A 20,828-nucleotide genomic window follows, 5' to 3' on the forward strand; every position below is an offset into this window, starting at 1 on the left:
AAAAACAATATTTAGTCTTTTTCGCCCCCACTATAAACTAAACTTATTACAAAATGGAAATATCACCTTGAGCAATAACTGTGCAGTAATGGCTAGATACCTTACAGTACAACAGATGGCGCAACAAGACAAAGAGGCGACAGGAGAGAGCATGTGCAGGAAAGAGAGAAGCGAGTGTATTGCCCATATTAACGTACCTCCTTATCCTGGCTCTCGGGCTATGCACCTGCAACACCTCCTTCCAGTCCTCCTCCCCAGCAGAGCGGCCGACATGCTGTTGGAGAGAAACCGCCCTGCCAAACCGGCCAAGGGCTCACCCAGAAAACCCAGAAGCATGCAGGCTGATGCTCTAACAACAAGGATTTAGCAGCAGAGACCGGGTGGATATCATGTCATACCGCAGACATAGGAAGGGTGGGTTGGGGGAACCCATGTAGCTTTTGGATCAGAGTTGTCCCGGGTGCTATTGGGGTTTGATTTGGTGTGTTTTTCTCTGGAATTCACCAAACACTGTACTTTTTTCCTGCCAATCTCAACCGGAGTTTAAAATGACGGAGAAAGGCGCACAACAACAGCCGCAGCTGTCCAAAAACGCAGACTGTACGGCGGAGGACATCTCCAAAATAAACGATGAGGTACTGCTGAAGTGGGGCAAAGACGAGCTGGTGCGACGGCTGCGGAGGGAAGAGGCAGAGAAAAGGAGCGTCATCGTGGAGCACGGCAGTCTGATGCGGGAGGTGAACCGGAGACTCCAGCAGCATCTGAACGAGATACGGAGTTTGAAGGTGAGATGGGTGGGGGACCCCGGGGAGCCAGCTTGTAGCAGGTTCCTTAGGATTTCATACCGAGGCTATAATGAGCATGGTGATGTAGACGTGTACACGAGACTTGAAGCCTAATGTCAAATGGCCATATTTAAAGATTGACAATTACGGTAAAAAATGGTCATCAAATTCTCAGGAATAGAATAATCAAACCCGTTGCACATGAAATACACAGATTACAGAATTATCGATGCAACTGTACATTACACTCACCAAGCACTTTATTAGGAACAGTTGTAGACCTGTTCATTCAAGCAATTATCCAATCAGCCAATCATGGGGCAGTAGTGCAACATGTTCAAAATATTACATTTCGCCCAGTTTTGCACAAAATTATGTAAATGTTTGCGGGTGTAGCCATCAGGTAGATATGAACTTTTGAAAGATTTATTATGTTAAGAGTGTTCCCCGTTCTCTAACAAAATGCTGTAGGGTTTAACTAATGATAACGTCATTGAGAGCTGAAATGATTCTTGAGTAATGATAAAGAGATTGACAGAAAATTAATAGGCAACTATTTCGATAAGTGGTTAATAAGCAAACATGCCAAACATGTCCTGGTACCAGCTTCTCTCCTGTCAGGATTTGACACTTTTTAATTTTTATATCATTGTAAACAGAATACCTTTGGTTTTGGAATTTTGGTTGCACAAATCAAGACATTTAAAGACGTCACCTTGGGCTCTGAGAAATTGTGCTGGATATTTTTTGCACTATTTATTGAAAATGAATTGGCCAACTAACTGATGATTAAAATAATAATTAGGTGTAGTAGCCAAAAAAAGTGTCATTTTTGCTTGAAAAATAACTGAAATGATGAATTGATTATTAAAATATTTGAAGTGTCAGTTGATTGAATAATGGATTCATTTTTTTAGTTCTACAAGAAACATCTCACACACACACATGAAAACTGCAATGTCACTCAACAAATGATCAATTCTAATAGGCATGTGCATATAATCCCTCGCTGTGCTGCTCTGTGTGTGTGTGCATGCTTCTGTGACTGTATGTGTTTTTGTCGGGGTGTGTCTGTGTAAACCAGGACATGAACCAGAAACTGCAGGAGGACAACCAGGAGCTGCGGGACCTTTGTTGCTTCCTGGATGACGACCGGCAGAAGGGGAGGCAGGTGTTGCGGGAGTGGCAGCGTCTGGGCCGCTACACTGCCGGCCTGATGAGGAAGGAGGTGGCTATTTACTTGCAAAAGCTGAAGGAGCTGGAGCAGCGGCAGGTGGAGGTCATCCGGGAGAACCTTGAGCTCAAGGAGGTGTGCCTCGTGCTGGAAGAGGAGAGGGCTGGTGCTGCGGCTGAAGTGGGAGGTGGCGGTATGAGTGGGCAGGTTGCTCCCTGCTGCAGGAGTTCCATCGACAGTCAGACTGGCTCGTCTCAGCTGCGTGGAGGAGTCCCGGCGCCTGGCCTCTTGCGAGACATTGCTGATGGGAGCAGCACTTCTAGCACGGGGAGTACTAATAGCCCTGATAACCCCAACCAGAAACCCCCTCCCTTGGGCTCCAGCGCCATCCCTGGATCTGTTTCCTCAGAAATCCCCCACGAACCAGGAAACTTGTGTGAATCAGCAAGCAGAAGGCACAGCTCCACCTTAGAGTACCACACCTTCCCCCAGTCCTGCCGGACACTTGGGGGTTCCCTCATAAACCTGGACCCTCACAGGCTTCGAGGACACAGCTCGGAGAAACAGAGCAAGTCTCCCACCAGGCTACCATTTGACTCCCACATCAAACCATGCAGCTCTGACCTACTAGCACAGAAACAACTACTATTGTCAGCGCAGGCATCTTCAGACTGTGGGAAGGGGACAGCCAAGTCCAGCCCAGAACTGAGTCAGAGGCACTGGCAGGTTAACACCATGGGAGCAGGCCGTGGGAATCCTGAGGCCAAGCAGGCAGCAACGGGGACGCCTGAGCACCTGAGGAAAGGGCAGGTGATTGTGGGGAGTCCAGAGTCTATAAAGCACCACCATCACGGTCAGCACAGCCCCGGGATGGAGAACAGCAAGGGGAGGTATATCACTGGCTCCCCTGGCAGGGATAGGGGTCAGAGGAGGGAAATGGGGGAGGAGATAGGCCCCTGCCACCAGACTCTGTATAACGGTAGGCACAGGGTAACTTTGATCCTGTATCTCAACTCATAACTCATTCATGAAACATAAAAACATGCCATTTGGCTTTGTGTTGAATATGAGGCTCTCACTGTTCATTAAAGACAGAGACATCTGTATGTAGAGATGTTGGATTTTTACCTTGTTGTCCATTGGAAAAATGTATCTCAAATTATTCTTTTGGAGCAAATGCTTTTTTTATTAAAAGAAATTTCTGATATAATTCTAATCTATTTTTGAATCTGGGCCATGTTAACTTTGCACTAGCCACCTCTTGTAGAGATTTTGTGATTCAGGCACAACAGCTGAAGTTTCTTAAATAAAATTAAAGCAGCTATAACACACTAAAATGTATAAAATGACACTGTGAAATCAATGTGACAGTTGTGAATGCTGTTGCTTGTAGTGATGAACCAACAAAAGAATTTTCACCCAAAGCCACAGCTCAACTTGGCTTCTGGTTCACTCTCGCCGCTCTCATAATGTCAGCTATTTTCAGAGAAAAGGTTAAAAACCCACTGTACACTACACTACCTTACAGTGGACAGATACAATTTGTGACTGGCTGGTGAACAAATTGGTGCATATAGCCATTGTCTCTGAGTTAACACAGAAAGTAAAGCCTACATTTGTAGTTACCATGATCCATTAGTGACCAACAAAAGCTAATCAAGGCTACTCTCACACTTTGTTTTCTTGAATGTCCTTAGCTGACAATCTTCTCTCAATCTGCCACTACTTCTAATGTGCTAAAGAGAACTAGAGTTGTGCAAAGGCCTAAAACTGAGACCCGAACGTAGGCCGTAACTACACCTACCCAAATGAACTCCTGTGGTGCTGCTGAATTTGGGACCTGAACCCCACCAAGGCTATATTATGTTATTTCCTCTTCAAAATCAAAGGTATCGGCTTGCTTTGGAAAGGCTTTCTCATAAATACAAAATAATAAATCTGACAACACCAACAGACCAACAATGTGGGACCCACGAACACAAAACATACACTCAGTTGTCAGTTTATTAGGAACACCTGACTAAAACTCGTGGTTAAATCCAACATTCCTGCAATAAATCGGACCTTCAAGAAGGTAATAATATTACGTTTTTATTGAAAGCGTGTTAAAGAGGTGGTGATTCAACACATTTTGGAGGCTGTGGTTTGTGGTTCCACTTGACGGATGTAAGTCCACTATTCACTTTCTTTTAGGTTTTTTTTTGGTCTGTACTGTGGTCTCCACTTACATCTGAGAAAAATATATGTATTCAGTATTTTTTATATGTATTTAGCGGCTTAATGCTCTGTTTTGTTCACCAGCTAGCCTGCATTGGCTACGCTCTGTCTCTTGTGGGCATTGTGTATGTGCTTACAGCACATGACACGCATCACTGCAGACAATTGGGAGAGTGAGATAGAGAAAGAGAGAGAGAATTGTCTTCTTAAGGTATTTAATAGTAATTCAACCCGAGCCCGACTCGGGCCCTGAAACTTTATAGAACAAAATGACCCAGCACAGCCCGTTGTTGGGACCCATCACGTAGCTGAACTCTACCACAACCTGAAAATATGTAAAGAAACCAGCATGTGCAGGTGAATAGACACCTATTTTCTTTAGCCGGCAAGTGGCCTAGGAAGTTCCTATGCCGTTAGCTACAATAGGTAATTCAGTTGGCTGGACTCAGAGAAAAGTGTTTGTGTAGATATCTTAAGGAAGCTTACCCCGCTTACCCAGATAAACTTTGTTTTGGCAGAGCTGCATTTCCGAATCTCTGCAACAGAGGTGGCAAGTATAAAGCTAGCATGACTCATAATTAGAATGGCCATAAACGTGAGAATAAGAACCTGGTTCAAATATACCAGAATATGAAAAACAGGCCATATTGTGTACTGAACAAAGACTTTCCCTTTTACATCTAAAACCTGATCCACAAGAATAACTAACCAAAAGAAACAGTAGGAAATGAATACTTTAGTTATTACAAATGAATAATTAAAAGATAAGTTCGACAAGGAGAAAAATATGTACATTATTTCCCCAAAAAAATTGTTACCAGGTAGCACGTCATAATTGATCCCTTGATGGAATACCAAATATTATCTATCATATCCTAATATGATACATAACCTCTTCAAAAGAGTAATTTAGCTGTGAAAACAGAAGAAGAACCTTGTTGATCCATGAGCTTCACAGGCAACCAGCAGAGACTCCAAGATGTCACCTTTACACTTCATTTTATGGATTAAACACATAAGATATGAGGTGTTATTTGGTGAGCTTCAGAGAAGTCATGCTAGTAGCAAAGACTATTTCAAGCCTTTGCTTAGCTAAAGATATGAAAGTGGTATCAATCTTCTCATTTAAGTCTAGGCAAGAAAGCAGATAAGCCATCTCTGTTTTTATGAAACTGTGGCTTTAGTACATAGTTCTAAAGTGTCGAGTGTGAAAGTTCGTTTTTGCCATTGGAAATAGTAATTTGACAAAACTTTCAATTTGACAAGATGCTTTCAACTGCATCTCACTTTTCATTAGTGGATGGAGGTTCCTCAGTTGCTCAGACAGGGGTTACGATACCTGAGCCATCTCAATGACAACAGAGGAAACTGCTAATGAAGATGCAGTTAAAGGTTCAGGTAAAAATTAACAATAGCAATACTCAACTATTCTTGTTCTAACGGCGTTGCTGAGGACAAGTTGTTCACTGGCCGCTCTTCCTTGACCCGAGGCTCAGCTAATGACATTAACTCCTCGCTGCAAATGTTAAAAGTCTCTTCCTAATCACCATCACCTCCAGTATTTGGCCACCTGAAAAAACTGTCTAAGGTTTTTTGGTTTTACCTTTCCTCCTTGACATTATCCCTAACAAAGGAAGTATCTGTTACTGACTGTTTGGCTAGCTAGCTAAGGTTTGCTAGGTAACGTTAGCTTGTGATAGTTGGAGGTGCTATGTGTTCAACGTCATTATAGGCGAAATGAGGGTAAAGAACACTGATCTCAGAACTGCTGTTTTCCTATAGTGCATTCACGTTTTAACCAACAGATGTTGCTGCTGAGCTTCTCAATCATTATATACCAACTGGACTGCCCCTCTGTAACTATAGTTTAAAAAAACATCAAGCATGATGCTTAGGTCTGGCGGGGCGTCAACGTAGGCCCAGGCTTGCAGTACGCTGGTGGAAACCCTGGGCTTTGTGTAGTTCTTTATTCATGCAGGTTTTTTTTTTTTTTTCTGTGACCTGTGATCAGAGGAACTATTACACTGAGAATTAGGTTACAGGTTACAGTGAGACCTGTGACCTGTATGGCCCTCTCTGCAGCCTCCAAGTTGGACGTGATGGCTTTCCGTTTTGCAGTGTTAATGATGCCAAGTAGTGTGGTAAATTAAAGCCTTAAAAATTACCTAGAGCCATATGGGCCACGGGAGATGTATATATTCAAACCTGCCTTTATATCGTAATCACATCAACAATGCAGCAACAATTGATACAGACAACCAATATCCAACGGAAAGCAAGTTATAAAGGAGCTACATTATGATTGTTGTTATATGCTCTCAGTATATACTGCTGAGATGTTGGATGTCCATGTTAAACATAGCCAAGGTTACAAAACCTTAGGTACAGGTATGTTAAAATGCTCCCTGTATGACTTCACTCCAACAGGTTTTCTACTTTCCTGACACTCTGACGTATAAATATGCTTGTGCAATATGACCAAAGTCTCATATCCCAATATAGGTCATGCTGTATCCAGATAACGATAAATATAAGAATATAGCACATATGAGTCGAGTGTTAGCACCAACTCACGAAAACTCATGTTTCTCAACTGTGTAAACTGGGGCCAAGTCTTTGCAGATGTTAGTTGCAAGGGCAGCCATTATCCTTCTGTCTTCGTGATTTTTTTACCATATGGTGTGGAGCAGGCAAAAGCGTCTTGCAGCTTCTGAGTCTGTTTTTTTTTTTTTTTAACACTTACTCTATCTATGGATGTGAGCCACTCTCATCCTCAGACTCTATCCATACTGTTTGGCATGATTCAACTCAACTCATTTATTTATTTAGCACTGACCAAAATGAAGTACAAGTAAAATCAAACAAAGGTAAGGATGGGTAAAATGGGACACCCCGATAAGCCACAAAAGCTTGTGAATAAGGGCCCAGACACTGCATGTACAGATACATTTTTGAGAAAATACTTAAAACTAACCTAAAACACTAAAAAGTACTACTTAATAGTCCCAAGACATCTATTCCATCAGTCCAAACAATAATCCAATAGGCAAGATACACAATCCAAGATATATGGCAAGTGGAAATAAAAACAGTAAACTAACCAGTTCTGAAGTCCTCAGCTGTTCAGTATATACAAGTTTAAACATAATTTTGTTGCATGTGCTGCTTTAAGCCCTTTTTGAAGGCAGACAAAGGTAATGGCATTTTTATATTATCATGTTATCATGCTCAAACCTCTGAAAACCCACCTAAAAATCATACATTTAACTTCAAGTTACTTACCTTTTATATTATGCTTTTTTTCTAGTGTTATATGTATGCAAGGGAAGTTAAGTCAGTAAGTTTGTCCTTGAGTATATATACAACATTATACATTATACAAGCATTGTGAAAGATACTATGTTCAGTGAGCTTCAGAAAACTGTAGCAATAAAAAAGGGGGTCAGTGGGAGCATTTGCTCTGAACCATGATATAACACATATAACTTTCTTAACAAGGAAAAGTATTGCACCATATAACATTGCAGAAATTTATACAAGGCTTAAATAAGGACTCAGTTATAAGGTTAGAAGAGCTTCAAGTGTTAGAAAATGCCTTAATTTAAAAAATAAACCAACTTATTTGTTTATTTATATAATTTTTTTGCCAACTCATTAATATTGCCCTTAAAGTTTAAGAAATCATCAATATGAACCCCCGTGAATTTGGTGGACTTCATTTTGACATTATTTTGTTTTCTATTGGAATGAAAAACAATATTTGCCTTGCTTATATTTGATGATCATTTATTGCAATACAAAGGTTGCTGAATCTGTTAGCAAGGTCAGCATTTTCACAATCAGAGCTGGCATTTCTGATATTGTGTTAGTTTTTGATGTCAGGAAGCGGAGTGGTTTTTATGACCCCAACTAAGGACTTTGTTGGGCACCTTCCAGGATTGCCTTTGATCACCCCGAGAAGCGTTAATAATCTTGGTGTAGTCTCTTCGCTTACTCGTTTGTATTACATGTGAGCTTATTTCAGTATTTTCTATATGATTTTTTATTTGCATCACTTGGATTGTTGATGAAGCGTTTGTAAAGTTTGTTCTTTTTGTTGATGTAAGTAAGCCATAGTTTCTGCTCTGCAGAGGCATGTTTTGGCTTGCCGGTTTTTCGCATAGTTGCTGCAACGTTTTTCTATTCAGAGCTTTTAATTTAAAACATGAGTCATCAATCTTTCTAGCAAGATCAATGAAGAGTACAATAGGCAAATGATCTGTAATATCCAAAAATATTACACCTGAGTTGATACAAGCATTGTGAATATTTGTAATGATGTTGTCAATAATTGTGTCATTACTCTAGCAAATGTATTTATAAACTATAAAAAGTCCTGGTCTAGACCTGCTCTACATGAAAAGTACCCTGAGAAAATGTCTGTTATGATTTGGTGCTATATAAATACAATTGAATTGTATTGAATTGAATTTATAGTGGGGAAAAAGATGAAGTATATAGAGTTTTAGAGTTTTTTAAAAGAGTTTTTTACATTGTCCTCTTTAGAAAAATTGATGTTGAGATAAAACAAGTTTTATTATTTTTTATTAATACACTATAGCATTGCATTCAGTTTAATCTTAAAAATGTCAAAGTCAGTTTAGTGGTTGATAAATCACTCGAACAATGGTTTTTTTTACCTTTGTGTACATTTATCTTAATGAATAGAGAATCTGAGTGACCCTCTTCAATAATGAGGTCATTACAAATATTTACAGAGTGTCTTGAATCATCATATGGACACACTCCACCACCTCGTCTGCCAGATCTATTTTATGCTGTTTAATTTATAACCATCCAGTTTAAGAATATCCACATATGTGCTATCTTTAAGCCAGGCTTCACTGCAGCCAGTTACAAAAACTATAGCCTATACTGGCGAAAAGGGAAACTAGATCATCGTGGTGCTTATTTAGACTTCTAGTGCTAAGATGTAGCAAGGAGTATGAGTGGTTATTTCTATTAGTTTGAGCTGGTCGGGTGTAAACTCTTACAATTTAGCTTACCATCAATGTTAAAGCAATGCTGTTAAAGTACTTCATAATTTCCATTACAACTTATGTCATTAAAGCCCACACAGAGTGTGATGGTAATATGTAGAGTCTCAAATGACTGATGTATAAATGATTTAAGACCATACTAACAAACCTCATATCTAAAGTCCTATTGTCTAAAAACTTAAAATAGAAAGACAAAAAATTAAAAATTCAATTCAATGTCCAATGCAAATAGAGAAGGCAAAAAGACAACTACATCAAGATCGAAGCCAGAAATGAATAAATATGAAGAGATGCAATCAAGTGATCCAACCTTTAGGAAAAGAACAACTTACTGGTGTCAGAAAGTTTAGTAATGACATGTCGATGGTTTGAATTTGTAAGCAGGGAGATGCGTCCACCCTGAGTCCAGCTGGCAGCAAGCTTATCCTTGTGTTCTCTACGCAAGTCATCCAGCTTTTTCTCTCTCTTGGCTCCTAGGTTTTCGAGGATGTGCATATTTGGTGTAGATCCCTTGAGCCTTTTCTTTACTTTGAAATCCTTGTCCTTAGGATTGTATTGAGCAAACTTGACAATAATTCCAAAGTTTGGCTTTTTAACGGTTGGGCTTCAGTCCAAGGCAACGGCTCCTGTCGATTGCAGAGGGCTGTACCGCTATGTTGACATTATGTTTTAAAATGTCACTATTAACCTTATTAATGTTTTTGTGATGGTTTTTCTGGTACACCAGAAACAAGACAGTTCCATCTAGATTACTACTCTCATTCATCTAAGGTGTCCTCCAGGTCATCTTACCGTACATCTTTTGTAGTTTAACAAGTTTTTTGATCGTGTTTTTGAATTTATATTTTAGGGATTCCTTTACGTGATGAAGTCTGAGATAGCCTTCTTAACATGTTCAATGAAAGAATCCACCAGTATCATACTGATTTTGCAGATGAAATCAGAGTCCTTGAATAGAGTATCAATCTGCTTGCTTATTGCGTCTTTGATATCAGCTTTAGGCACAGTTACTTTTTGAATCTTCCGATGTATCCGTGTCATTGCTTTTAATGACCATCTGTGGCATGTTGAATTGTTTGTTGGTCAGTGATGCCATGGTGGAAATAACAGTTTCTAACCCCCAAAAGTGATACTATTATTGCTGTCAGCAGTAAAATACGACAAAGACGTCTAGGTGTTTAGGATGCCAGAGTTACAAACAGACGCAAACTTGAGTGCAGGATCACAATAAAAATCACATCGTTTGTTGGTCGATCAGAGCTCACTTTAGGTGTACCCGTCTTATCTTGGTGACATCATCATATCTGATCCTTGCGTAGGTGGTAAAAAAGGTTAATGATGTTTGAGTCTGTTGTGTCTTCAGGTTCAGTACGTCCAAGCAATGGAGCACATTGTCCACATTGTGGTGGAAGGAAAGCGCCATTAAACACCAGAGGATATCATCATCACGTCATACGGCAGTACAACCCCTGCATTTTTGTCTGGATTTTGCATTTCACTGAGACAACCAGGTTCAGCAACCGCTGCCCTCCAGCTGGTTAACCAGGATTGTCAGTTATTTAGCAACTGAAGGACGGGCAGTTCCAGCTTTATGGGCCAGTGTGTCGATTTAGAACCCCAAGCTGTATGTAAGTATGCAAGTATGTCACTGAAATGTTTTTTTCTCTTGGCTTATTATAAATAGTCACCACAGTTGCTTCAAGTTTGTTTTTACACTGAACTTTGCCTGCAGAGATGATAGCTAACTCAGATATGTCGTTACTCGCAAACTATTTCAAAAATATATCAGCTCCAGTCAGTCTTTTCACATTGGAAAAAAGAGGCCAGTCTTCATTTCATTTCAATTCAATTCAATTTGCTACCTTTTATCAGGTAGAAACCTTAACAGAACCGGAGAGAGAGAGAGAGAGAGAGAGAGAGAGAGAGAGAGAGACACGGGGGGGGGCAGAACGGAGGAAATAGAACATAGCATAGTACAGGTAACACATAAAGATGTATAGCAATAATGAGACTAATAATAAAACATAATTATAATAATCATGGGGACAGTAGGAGGTTTGCAGTCACAGATCCAGACTTTGCAGCACCAGGAGCAGAAATACCTGCAGAAAGCGACAAGAAGAGAGAGGAGAGAGACGAGAAAGCACAAAACTACGGGAGAGAGAAGAAGCCAAGTTAGTGACGAGCATTGATGCCATATGAATGAGTACAGATGGAGAGGAAGAGGAGGAGAGAGGAGCTTGGTGCATCATGGGAAGTCAAGTAAGGGAGTAAGGAACCACAAGTAAGCCTGCGTTCTGGGAGCGCAGTGTTCTAGTTGGGTAATAGGGTACTTTGAGCTCTTTAAGATATGATGTTGCCTGAACATTAAGGGTTTTGTAGGTGAGGAGGAGGATTTTAAATTCTATTCTCAATTTTACAGGGAGCCAATGCAGAGAAACTAACACAGGAGAAATGTGATCTCTTTCCCTAGTTCCTGTCAGTACTCATGCTGCAGCATTCTGGATCAACTGGAGAGTATTTAAAGATTTGTTCGGACAGCCTGATAATAAGGAGTTGCAATAATCGAGCCTAGAGGTACCAAAGTATGGACTAGATTTTCTGCATCTTTCTGAGACAGGATATGCCTGATTTTTACAATGCTACGTAGGTGAAAAAAGGCAGAGCTTGAAGTTTGTTTTATGTGGGGGTTAAAGGACATATCTTGATGAAATATAACACCAAGATTCCTCTCACCACCAACAGCAGCCCCAGTTGTTCTTTTAGCATGTAGCTATTGGTAGTAATGTCATTCTTATTGTACAACAGTGAAACAGAATTTAGAAGTAACGTTGCATGAAACCTCCGGTGGTTGACGTTAGGCTATCTACATGAATTTGTAAACTGGCTAACGGTATGTAACTGTTCTTTCAGTTAATTGTGCTGCTGCTGATCAGTGGAAGTTATTGGACTTTTGTTATTTGTAACCCACAGAAGACAATCCACAAATGTGTACCATGATCCACAAATATCTCACCATCCACAAACATGTATATTTTTATTTGTGTTGTGTAAAATCATATCCACAAAAATACGTTGCGATTTTCAGAATATGCATACTGTGGGTTGCACATAACAAAAGTCCAATAAAAACTTCCAGGCTGATCTAGCTAACTTTACTGCTATGATGTATATAAACAAAATGTCACTCATTTTTCTTTATCAGACAGCACTGTCCAGCTGCATATACGGATTCTTACTGTCATGACGTTATTGTCTGAAAAAACAGTGGTCTAACTACAGCAGACTTTAGATCTTGGCGCTGATGGGGAATTGAGAATGAAATTGTGTATATATGAAATATATGTGAACTGATTATCTTGATAAGAACTTTTTGTTTGGAAAACGAAAGGCTACAACTTCTGAAACTAAGTTTGTCTTGTAATTTTTCCTTGTTACAGTACAACACAGCGGGACCCCTGTTCCAGCATTACGGCATGTTACCAGCATGTATGATGCCAGACAGACCCTTCACCAACATCTGTAAGTACATGCTGTACATGGAAACACAGAGGTCAAAGGTAAACATTTGATCACCCACCCATTTTGAAAACCCATCAAAAAGATAATGTCTGTTAGTGTTTCTCCTGGAAGTCATATATCAGTTAGTATGCAAAAATCTGTTCTGCTAAAAGTACAGTTTATGCTTTCTGAAAGATGCATAATGTAATAAAAAAATTAGGTAAAGTATTTTCAATGCTCAAAATAATGCACATAAAAATACAATTGAATACAAATACTAGAATAAACGGATTAAAAAAAATTCCAAATGTTAAGTCAATACTAGTCCTTAGAGACAGTAAATTAAAGGACAAAAATATCAAATGTAATTAACTATGGCTACATCACCTAGAAATGAAATACATGCTGTAGTATGTTTTGAAAGCTAGATTGAAAGATTTCACAATTGTGAAGGTCCCTACTCACTGTATGTCCCGTCACTGGTCACTATTGTGGATTACAAACTTTCTTCCTTCATATTGGTTTCTTCTTGTCTGACTGTAAAGTGACATTAGAACTTTGATCACCACACATGTGGTAAAAAGATGCGGCTCCTTTATTAAATATCATATTTTATCTGCAGGTGTAAACCAAACTTTGGTTACTGAGCAATAAAAAAGCAAGTTACTTTGTAAAATCAGGGATTCCACCTACAGTTATGTTGACATGGTACAGAATATAATCTGTTCCATGCAAGTTACTGACTCATGATGGTAAGTGCTTCTGGTCTGATGTAAGGTGAAGTTAATTCATATGGGACAGTGGCTGCATTACTCAGTATACCATTACTTTGATAACTTTTGTACATCAATTAGGTTCCTTTTCCCATAAATTACTATTTTACAAGTTACATATACTTTACACCCACATACTGACAATTACTGTAAGTGTTTAGACTACATGCTGTGTTTTGATAATGCTAACATTAATGCTAACACGTTACCTCTGTATCTCCTCACAATAAAAGCTTCATTGGGCTCTGTAGGTCAATTCTAACAGATGTTCCTGTAAAGACAAATGTCAATCAGGGTGCATGTTTACTGTTTGGCATGCTCTTGCATAAATAATAACCTAAACATTATGTGACAGAGATGTGAATAGCAGCATTTACTTGTGGAAAACCTTAGGGCAACCTGGGATCTTGGTTTTTGATGTGTATTTCTTCCTGATTTCTGATCAGATTTCTGCCCAAATGTGCATTTGTTTAGTTTTTGGTTTAGAATCAGTTATGATGGTGATACTGTCGATGGAGGCTTAGCTACACTATGTTAGCAGAGTTTAGCAGAGGTTAGGATGTATTCACAAAGACATTTGCCCTGTGTTAAAACAACGCAATGGGTCTGTGTTGATTGGGCCATGTTGTTTCATGTACGGGTGAGGCATTGAAATACGATCTTGGAAGTCCAGCTGGAGGAACGAATATACAGTATACATCAAAATTGAGTATACCCCAGTCAATATCATTATAAGGATAAACGATTCAAAATTGTATCATCCTAAAATAATTGTATTATTTTTAGGTTAAAGTGTGGGGTATTTGATCTTATGTACATTAAAAACAAACAGGTTAGATACACCACACTGAAAATATGGGCCCCAAAGAACAACCTCAATGCAGCAAAAGTCAGTTTACCTGTGACCACTGCAACAAAAATTAGTAGACATGTGATTTCCAATTAAGGTTACCTGTATGAACAAAGTCATAAAAGAACCTGTGAACACCATGGCTTCCTCAGTTTTAGCCTGGGTTGTGGCTAATGCAACAGGGCTCCACATGGTGAGTAACTGCCTGAAGTATGAAACCAGACTGTAAGACTTCACAAAGATGTAATATAAGAGTAGTAATTACAAGAGCATTGGCCACTGAACATAAGTTCTGCTGCAGGGGTTAGGAGGTACAGGAAAAGCCATACTACCAATAACAGAAGGCGCAGTGTCCGTCCTCGAAAAATGGCCCCATGTACGATTCACTATTTACGAAACCTTTCATTGAAAAACAGATGGGTAAACGCTTCTGACCTGGCACAAGGGTTATCTGTGGAAACTTGTGTTTCAGTGACTGATCAGACAGTGCGAAGGACACTGCATGAAGTAGAATTCTACGGGGTTGTATAAGAAAAGAACCATTGCTTATAAAGCAGCACAAAAGTTCAAGATTAAACTTTGCTAAAGAAAATGAAAAGAAGCCTGCTCAAATTTGGCAGCACAGTCTCTGTTCAGATGAAACCAAAATTTGTTTGGATCAGATGGGTTCCAGCATGTTGGACGTGGACCTGGCCAGGACTACCAAAGTGACTGCATAGTGCCAACCGTGAAACATGGAGGTTTGAGTTTACTACACATTTCTGTTTTTCAAATGAATTGGCTTAATTTTTCCTGGGCTTTGGCTAAAAACCCATATCAGTGCAATAAATGGATAGAATTTTTAATTCATAAACATTTTAGTGATATATAACAGGGGTTCAGCTTTGTTGTAAACTCTGTGTTAAACGCTTATTAGACACCAAAACAAAGCACAGTGGTTTGTAATACTTACAGACAGGATTTTACATAATTTTCAAGTTATCACAGCAGCGTCTGTTTTATTTATCGTTATGACGAACTTAAGGTGAACAGTAGAATGGCGTTCACATTACAAAGTAATCCACCAGGAGTGCGTGCCTGCATATATGATTAGTGAGTGCACCACTTGCCAGATGAAATCACGTTGTGTTGAACCAGATTTGACTTTTTTGTCGCACAATGTTGCGTTGTTTTGGATGAACTTCCTCGATGCTTCCCGCTCGGTCAGTATACTTCCCCCATTCAAATTAATGAGAAGGGATGCATTGTACACGTAGAGCAAGTAACTACATGAACGCAGCCTTATGGTGCAGTTACACCAAACTTTTCCTGGAGAAATTTACTTGGTGAGGCCAAAAGCAGGAGGGAACAGGAAATCGTGCGAGTACGGTTGTAAACATGACTTGCAGGATCCACTATTGCTGGCAGACTAAAAACAGCAGTCCACAAAGTTGTAAGTTATTTTATCAAACCTTTCACTGTCATTAACTTCTGCCCCCCAGTTGATTTTAACTGGGTTGTTATTGTGGGGGATTTTAATATTCATATTGCTAACCCCAAGATGGCATTACTAAAGAACATTTGTACATCCTGAATAACAGATTCAACACATGATAAGTGACAAACCTTAGACCTAATTATTTCCAAAGGTCTACACATTTCTGATTATCACTGTGTTTTCTTTAAAATAACAAATTCTGCTGAAACCAGCAGAACTAAGACAGATGTAATCAGAAAGCACTATATCAACAAACATACCTGTACATTATCTATCCAGGTTTCTACATTCACACCAGGCATGCTTTCATTTCCTGTCAGTGATCTCATAGACAGTTCCAGTTCTTAAGTTATGAATGTTTTGATGATTGACATTGCTTGTTGACATACTGACAAATCCCTCAGCATGAGTACCTCCTGAACTGTTATCCACCAAGGTGTGCAAAGACTTTGCATCTTTTTCTACAGATAAAATTCTGAGGATAAGACAGACAGTCTATAACTCCATCTTGGGCAAAATGATGCACCACAGATAGTCAATAGTTCTCTTCAGTCAGCCATTTTTCCAAGGGCCCTGAAGACGGCCTTAAACCTCTTTTAAAGAAGTAAAATCTGGATGTCTCAGTGGAAAATAACTTTAGGCCCATATCAAACCTACCTCTTTTAGGAAAAGTTCAGTGAAAAGGTTGTTTTTCAGCAACTTAACGCTCTATGTAAAGCAATTTCTTTAATGCTTTTCAGCCTGGATTTTAACCACTCCACAGCATTGAGAATGCACTTTTAAAGTTTTAAACGACATTAATCTGAGCAGTGACAAGTAAAAAATTTTGGTTTCAGTATTACTGGATCCGAGTGCTGCATTCGACATAGCTGACCATAAGATACTGCTCGAAAGACTGGAAAAGTGGCTGGGACTTTCTGGCACTATACTAAATTGGTTCAAATCATATACAAGACAGGGATTACGTTTTCTCAATTGGCAATGATGAATTTGAGTAAAGAAAAATCATGTTCCTCAATGGTCCATTCTCAAGCCTCTTCTATTCAACATCAACATGCTCCCCCTTGCTCAGATTATGGAATATTTAACATTTCACGCCATTATTATGCAGATGACACAAAACTCTACATGACAGTTTCACCATGTTACTACAGTCCCTTACATTCGCTGAATAAGTGCATTGAATCTTAGTAAAAAGTCACTCAGACAGCTGCAGGTCATCCAGAATGCTGCTGCAAAAGTCCTCACTAACACCAAGAACTGCACTGGCTCCCTATGTGTCAAAGGATAGATTTTAAAATCCTATTTCTTGTCTTAAAAGTATTTAATGGTCTCTCCCTAAATATGTCACTGATTTACTTGTACCTTACGAAGTATCAAAACCCCTGAAGTTATCTGGGACAAGTTTACTCAGGGTTCCCAGAGTCAAAACCAAACAAGGTGAAGTACCTTTTACCTTTTATGCTCCCCACCTGTGGAACAAGCTTCCTGAATACCTGAACTTTGCTGGAACTGCCAGCACATTTAAATCAGGGATTATAACATTATGGTTTGCTGTGGCTTACCAATAAATTAGATATGTAACCTCGTTTTAATCTTTAACTATTTATTTGGATGTACAGCAGAATGAGAAGAGAGAGCTACCAAAGAGTGTCCTTCGCTGTACACTGTGTTCTGTGTTTTCATAGTAATTGGGAACCATCACACAGTCAGTGTACTGTATTCAAAAAGTGAAGGGCAAGACATCCCGAGCAGCACTTTGCAGTGTGATGATTTTGGTGTAGTGGTGACAATTGCAACTGCAGAACATGTGATGGACAGCAGGCAAATACACAGAGGCCCATAAAAAAACACAGGTTCATTATCTATATTTGATTAAACTGCAAATTTGTGAGGGATTTTGCACCTACAAAGTACAATATAAAATGATTTGGCTACTGCAATATGATCTTATATGGCTTGTTATGTCAAAATCTAGTGTCTTAACCTTTATTATTTTAGTTTATATTGTGCTCACATAGTGCATATTCCTAAATGACTTTTCTATTTTATTAATTACCACAAATGACACGTGGAAGACCTGAAGTCACATAGTAATATAGGCATAGGAGCAATGGTTGGTTCCAGGATTCCTGTGCACACTGTACATAAAGGTTACTTGGAGGTGACGGCTGTTTGTAAAAGTATGTCAAAAATTATTATTTTATGTGTTACTCTCGTGTCTATGTTGTACGTACAGAGCTTGAGCTAGGAGGCAAGTAGCCTAGCTTAGCATAAAGACTAGAGCAAGATTGAAAAAGCAAATCTAGCTAAGTCTAAAGTTCAAAAATATGTCTGTAAGGGGAACAAAATTCCAAAATCTCAAGCATAGATTTCAAAACAGAAAACAAAACAAAAATAAATAAAATGACAAAAACAAGGGCTTCACAGTGTTGAGCATACCAAAGTTAAGTGCAAATTTATATTTTGATAAAACAATTTCTTATTTGATCTCAAATCATTGAGGGGCCATAATTTATATCACTAAATATACAGTGGCAAGAAAAAGTATATTAACCCTTTGGAATTGGTCATAAAATGTGATCTGATGTTCATCTAAGTCACAACTATAGACTAACACAATGTTCTTAAGCTAATAACACACAATAATTATAATCTTTCATGTCCATACTGACACCCCTATTAAACATACACAGTGCTGGTGGAAAAAGTAAGTGAACCCTTTGATTTAATAACTTTTCAAACCTCCTCTGGCAGCAATAACCTCAAACATGTACTTCCGGTAGCTGTGGATCAGACCTGCACAACATTCAGAAGGAGTTTTAGACCATTCTTCCTACAGAGCTGTTTCAGCTCCGGTATATTCTTAGGGTGTCTGGTGTGACGGCTCTCTTGAGCTCATTCCACAGCATCTCTGTTGGGTTAAGGTCTGGGCTCTGACTGGGGCACTCTAGAAGGTGGATTTTGTTCAATTCAAAGTAAAGCCGCAATAAAGGGGCTTTTGGGGGTGTAGTTGCTGGGCAGAAATGTCTAAATTTGGTAAAGTAGAGTTTCGGGGTTCAAGGCCCTGGGTGAAGTTCAGAGTCACGTACACAGGTCCAAAAGAGTATAAAAAGTCAAGCATTTTTATAGTCGAGGACAATTGCTTGGTGGGAAACCCACCATCCAAGATTGGTTTGAGACTGCCATTTGCTTTTCTCTTTCTTGACTTTTAATCTAAAATTTAAAGTAATTTTCTACTTTAATTAATCATCATTCATATTTGATAAATGCTGTAAATATGTTTAAGAACAGATTTATTCTGTTTTGTTTGGTATGAGTGTTCTTTTTGAGGATTAATGCAAATTCCTCAGTGATTGATTGATGATAATCATGTGCTCATATTTTGCCGATAAAATGATTATTTCTCAGATCTGATTTGGAGTCAATTATTAATTGATTATTTTTATGCTCAATTTGATTAGTGATAAGTAGTTATTCAGTTCATGGATAATATATTGTGATTGCATTTGAAATCTGTATAGGCATTTGAATTATATGTATGCTCATATTTTTGATATCAATTAAAATCACTGATAATTCCCTAACTTGGTTGTTTTGCTTGGTTCATTTTTTCATCATCAAATGGTGGAGATGCATTGGCAGGCTGGTTTATGAACTTTTTTTTGTGTTTTGTTTGGTTCTAGTTTGTTTCGGGACACTTTTGTGAAGTTTTCACAAAATTGTGGTAGTGACATTCACTGTCAAGATTCACTGCGGCATCAACTGGCACATGGGAATATTCAGTTTCATATGTACTTGGGATTGTCCAAGGTGAGCTTTTTATTCCTTGTGATGACTATGAAAACCTAAATGATGCGTCAAGTGTACCAGATTAGACTAGAAACCACAATGAACAGTTTGCTCCTACTGATTTACATTCTATTGACATACTTAAGATCATAACATTATACTGTAGGCTGAATTCCAAAGACATTTTTAACGTTAATAGGGTTTGCCTTGAAGTAGAAACAGGATAGAAATAGATCTGTTAGACCGTACTTGCAAGTAGTGGCAGCCGTTGCAGGGAGAGTATCTGTTTTGGATTAAATATTGCCATCAATAAAAAGTGACTAAAGTTGGTCATATATCTTATAATTTTTTGTGTGATTTGTTTGCTTTGCAAAGAAAATGTCTAAGACAAAAGAAAAATCTGTCCCTAGGTTAGAAAAAGAGCAGTAGAGTTGGAAAAGAAGTGAGGAACTGTTAAGACAAATGACAAATAAAGGCTTTAATCCTGAAGACACATTTAAAGCTCAATGCCAGTTGTTGAACGAACAGAGTGACGAAGACATGCTTAAGTTTGCAGGATGGGCTGCATTACAGTTGGTCAAACTAGCTGGAGGAGTTAGTGGGAGTACAGAAGGAATAGTCAAAAGACATGCAGGTGTTCACAGCTGTGTAGTGTCTGTCAGAGGTCACGTCTGCACCATTGCAGTAGTGACTCCTTCCTCTAAAGAGGTCATCCCAGCTGAAGAACGAGGTCTTGCCCTAACTGCTCTTCAAAACATGGGCTGCGGTCGCACAGTCAAATGACATCTTATGTCCTTTCCTAACCACTTTTTCCAATGGAAAGTGTCATGAGGTCCATGAAAGATGTGAATGACTTTCATTCAGAAGGACTTAGGAAAAGACAACCAGGGTGATAAGAGAACCTGACTGCACATACACTAGGTTATATAATAATGCGACGGCTGCCGCAAGGAATTTGGGGACAGCATTAACTCCTGTCCTCTCATAAAGGATGGTCCAGTGTATACTAAGCTAAAGGAGATAAGATAGGAAGCTTTGAAGCGCCTGTCCTTAGCATTCAGAGAATTCAACCAGCTCTCATGGCTGCCACTTAGATACTTCCAGGTTATTTCACACTCAGTTAAGAACCTGTTAGGAACCTGTTTTACAGTGGTGAGATCAGTGATGTGACTGGCTAAAAGCGAATTTATTTATCACCACCCCCTGATTCATATTCCACT

At 39.1% G+C, this 20,828-nt stretch overlaps 1 protein-coding gene across 1 annotated transcript in view; it reads left to right on the forward strand.

Moving 5' to 3' along the window:
- Positions 1 to 548: 548 nt before the first annotated feature.
- The window catches only part of LOC120796754 (coiled-coil domain-containing protein 85A-like), a 66,602-nt gene continuing 46,322 nt past the window's right edge, over positions 549 to 20,828 (forward strand). The window contains exons 1-2 of the mRNA XM_040139789.1: positions 549 to 785; positions 1,870 to 2,938. Coding sequence (XP_039995723.1) covers positions 549 to 785; positions 1,870 to 2,938 — 1,306 coding nt within the window. The remainder of the gene's footprint in view (positions 786 to 1,869; positions 2,939 to 20,828) is intronic.

Source organism: Xiphias gladius, chromosome 11, assembly GCF_016859285.1.
Source record: "Xiphias gladius isolate SHS-SW01 ecotype Sanya breed wild chromosome 11, ASM1685928v1, whole genome shotgun sequence".
NCBI lineage: Eukaryota > Metazoa > Chordata > Actinopteri > Istiophoriformes > Xiphiidae > Xiphias > Xiphias gladius.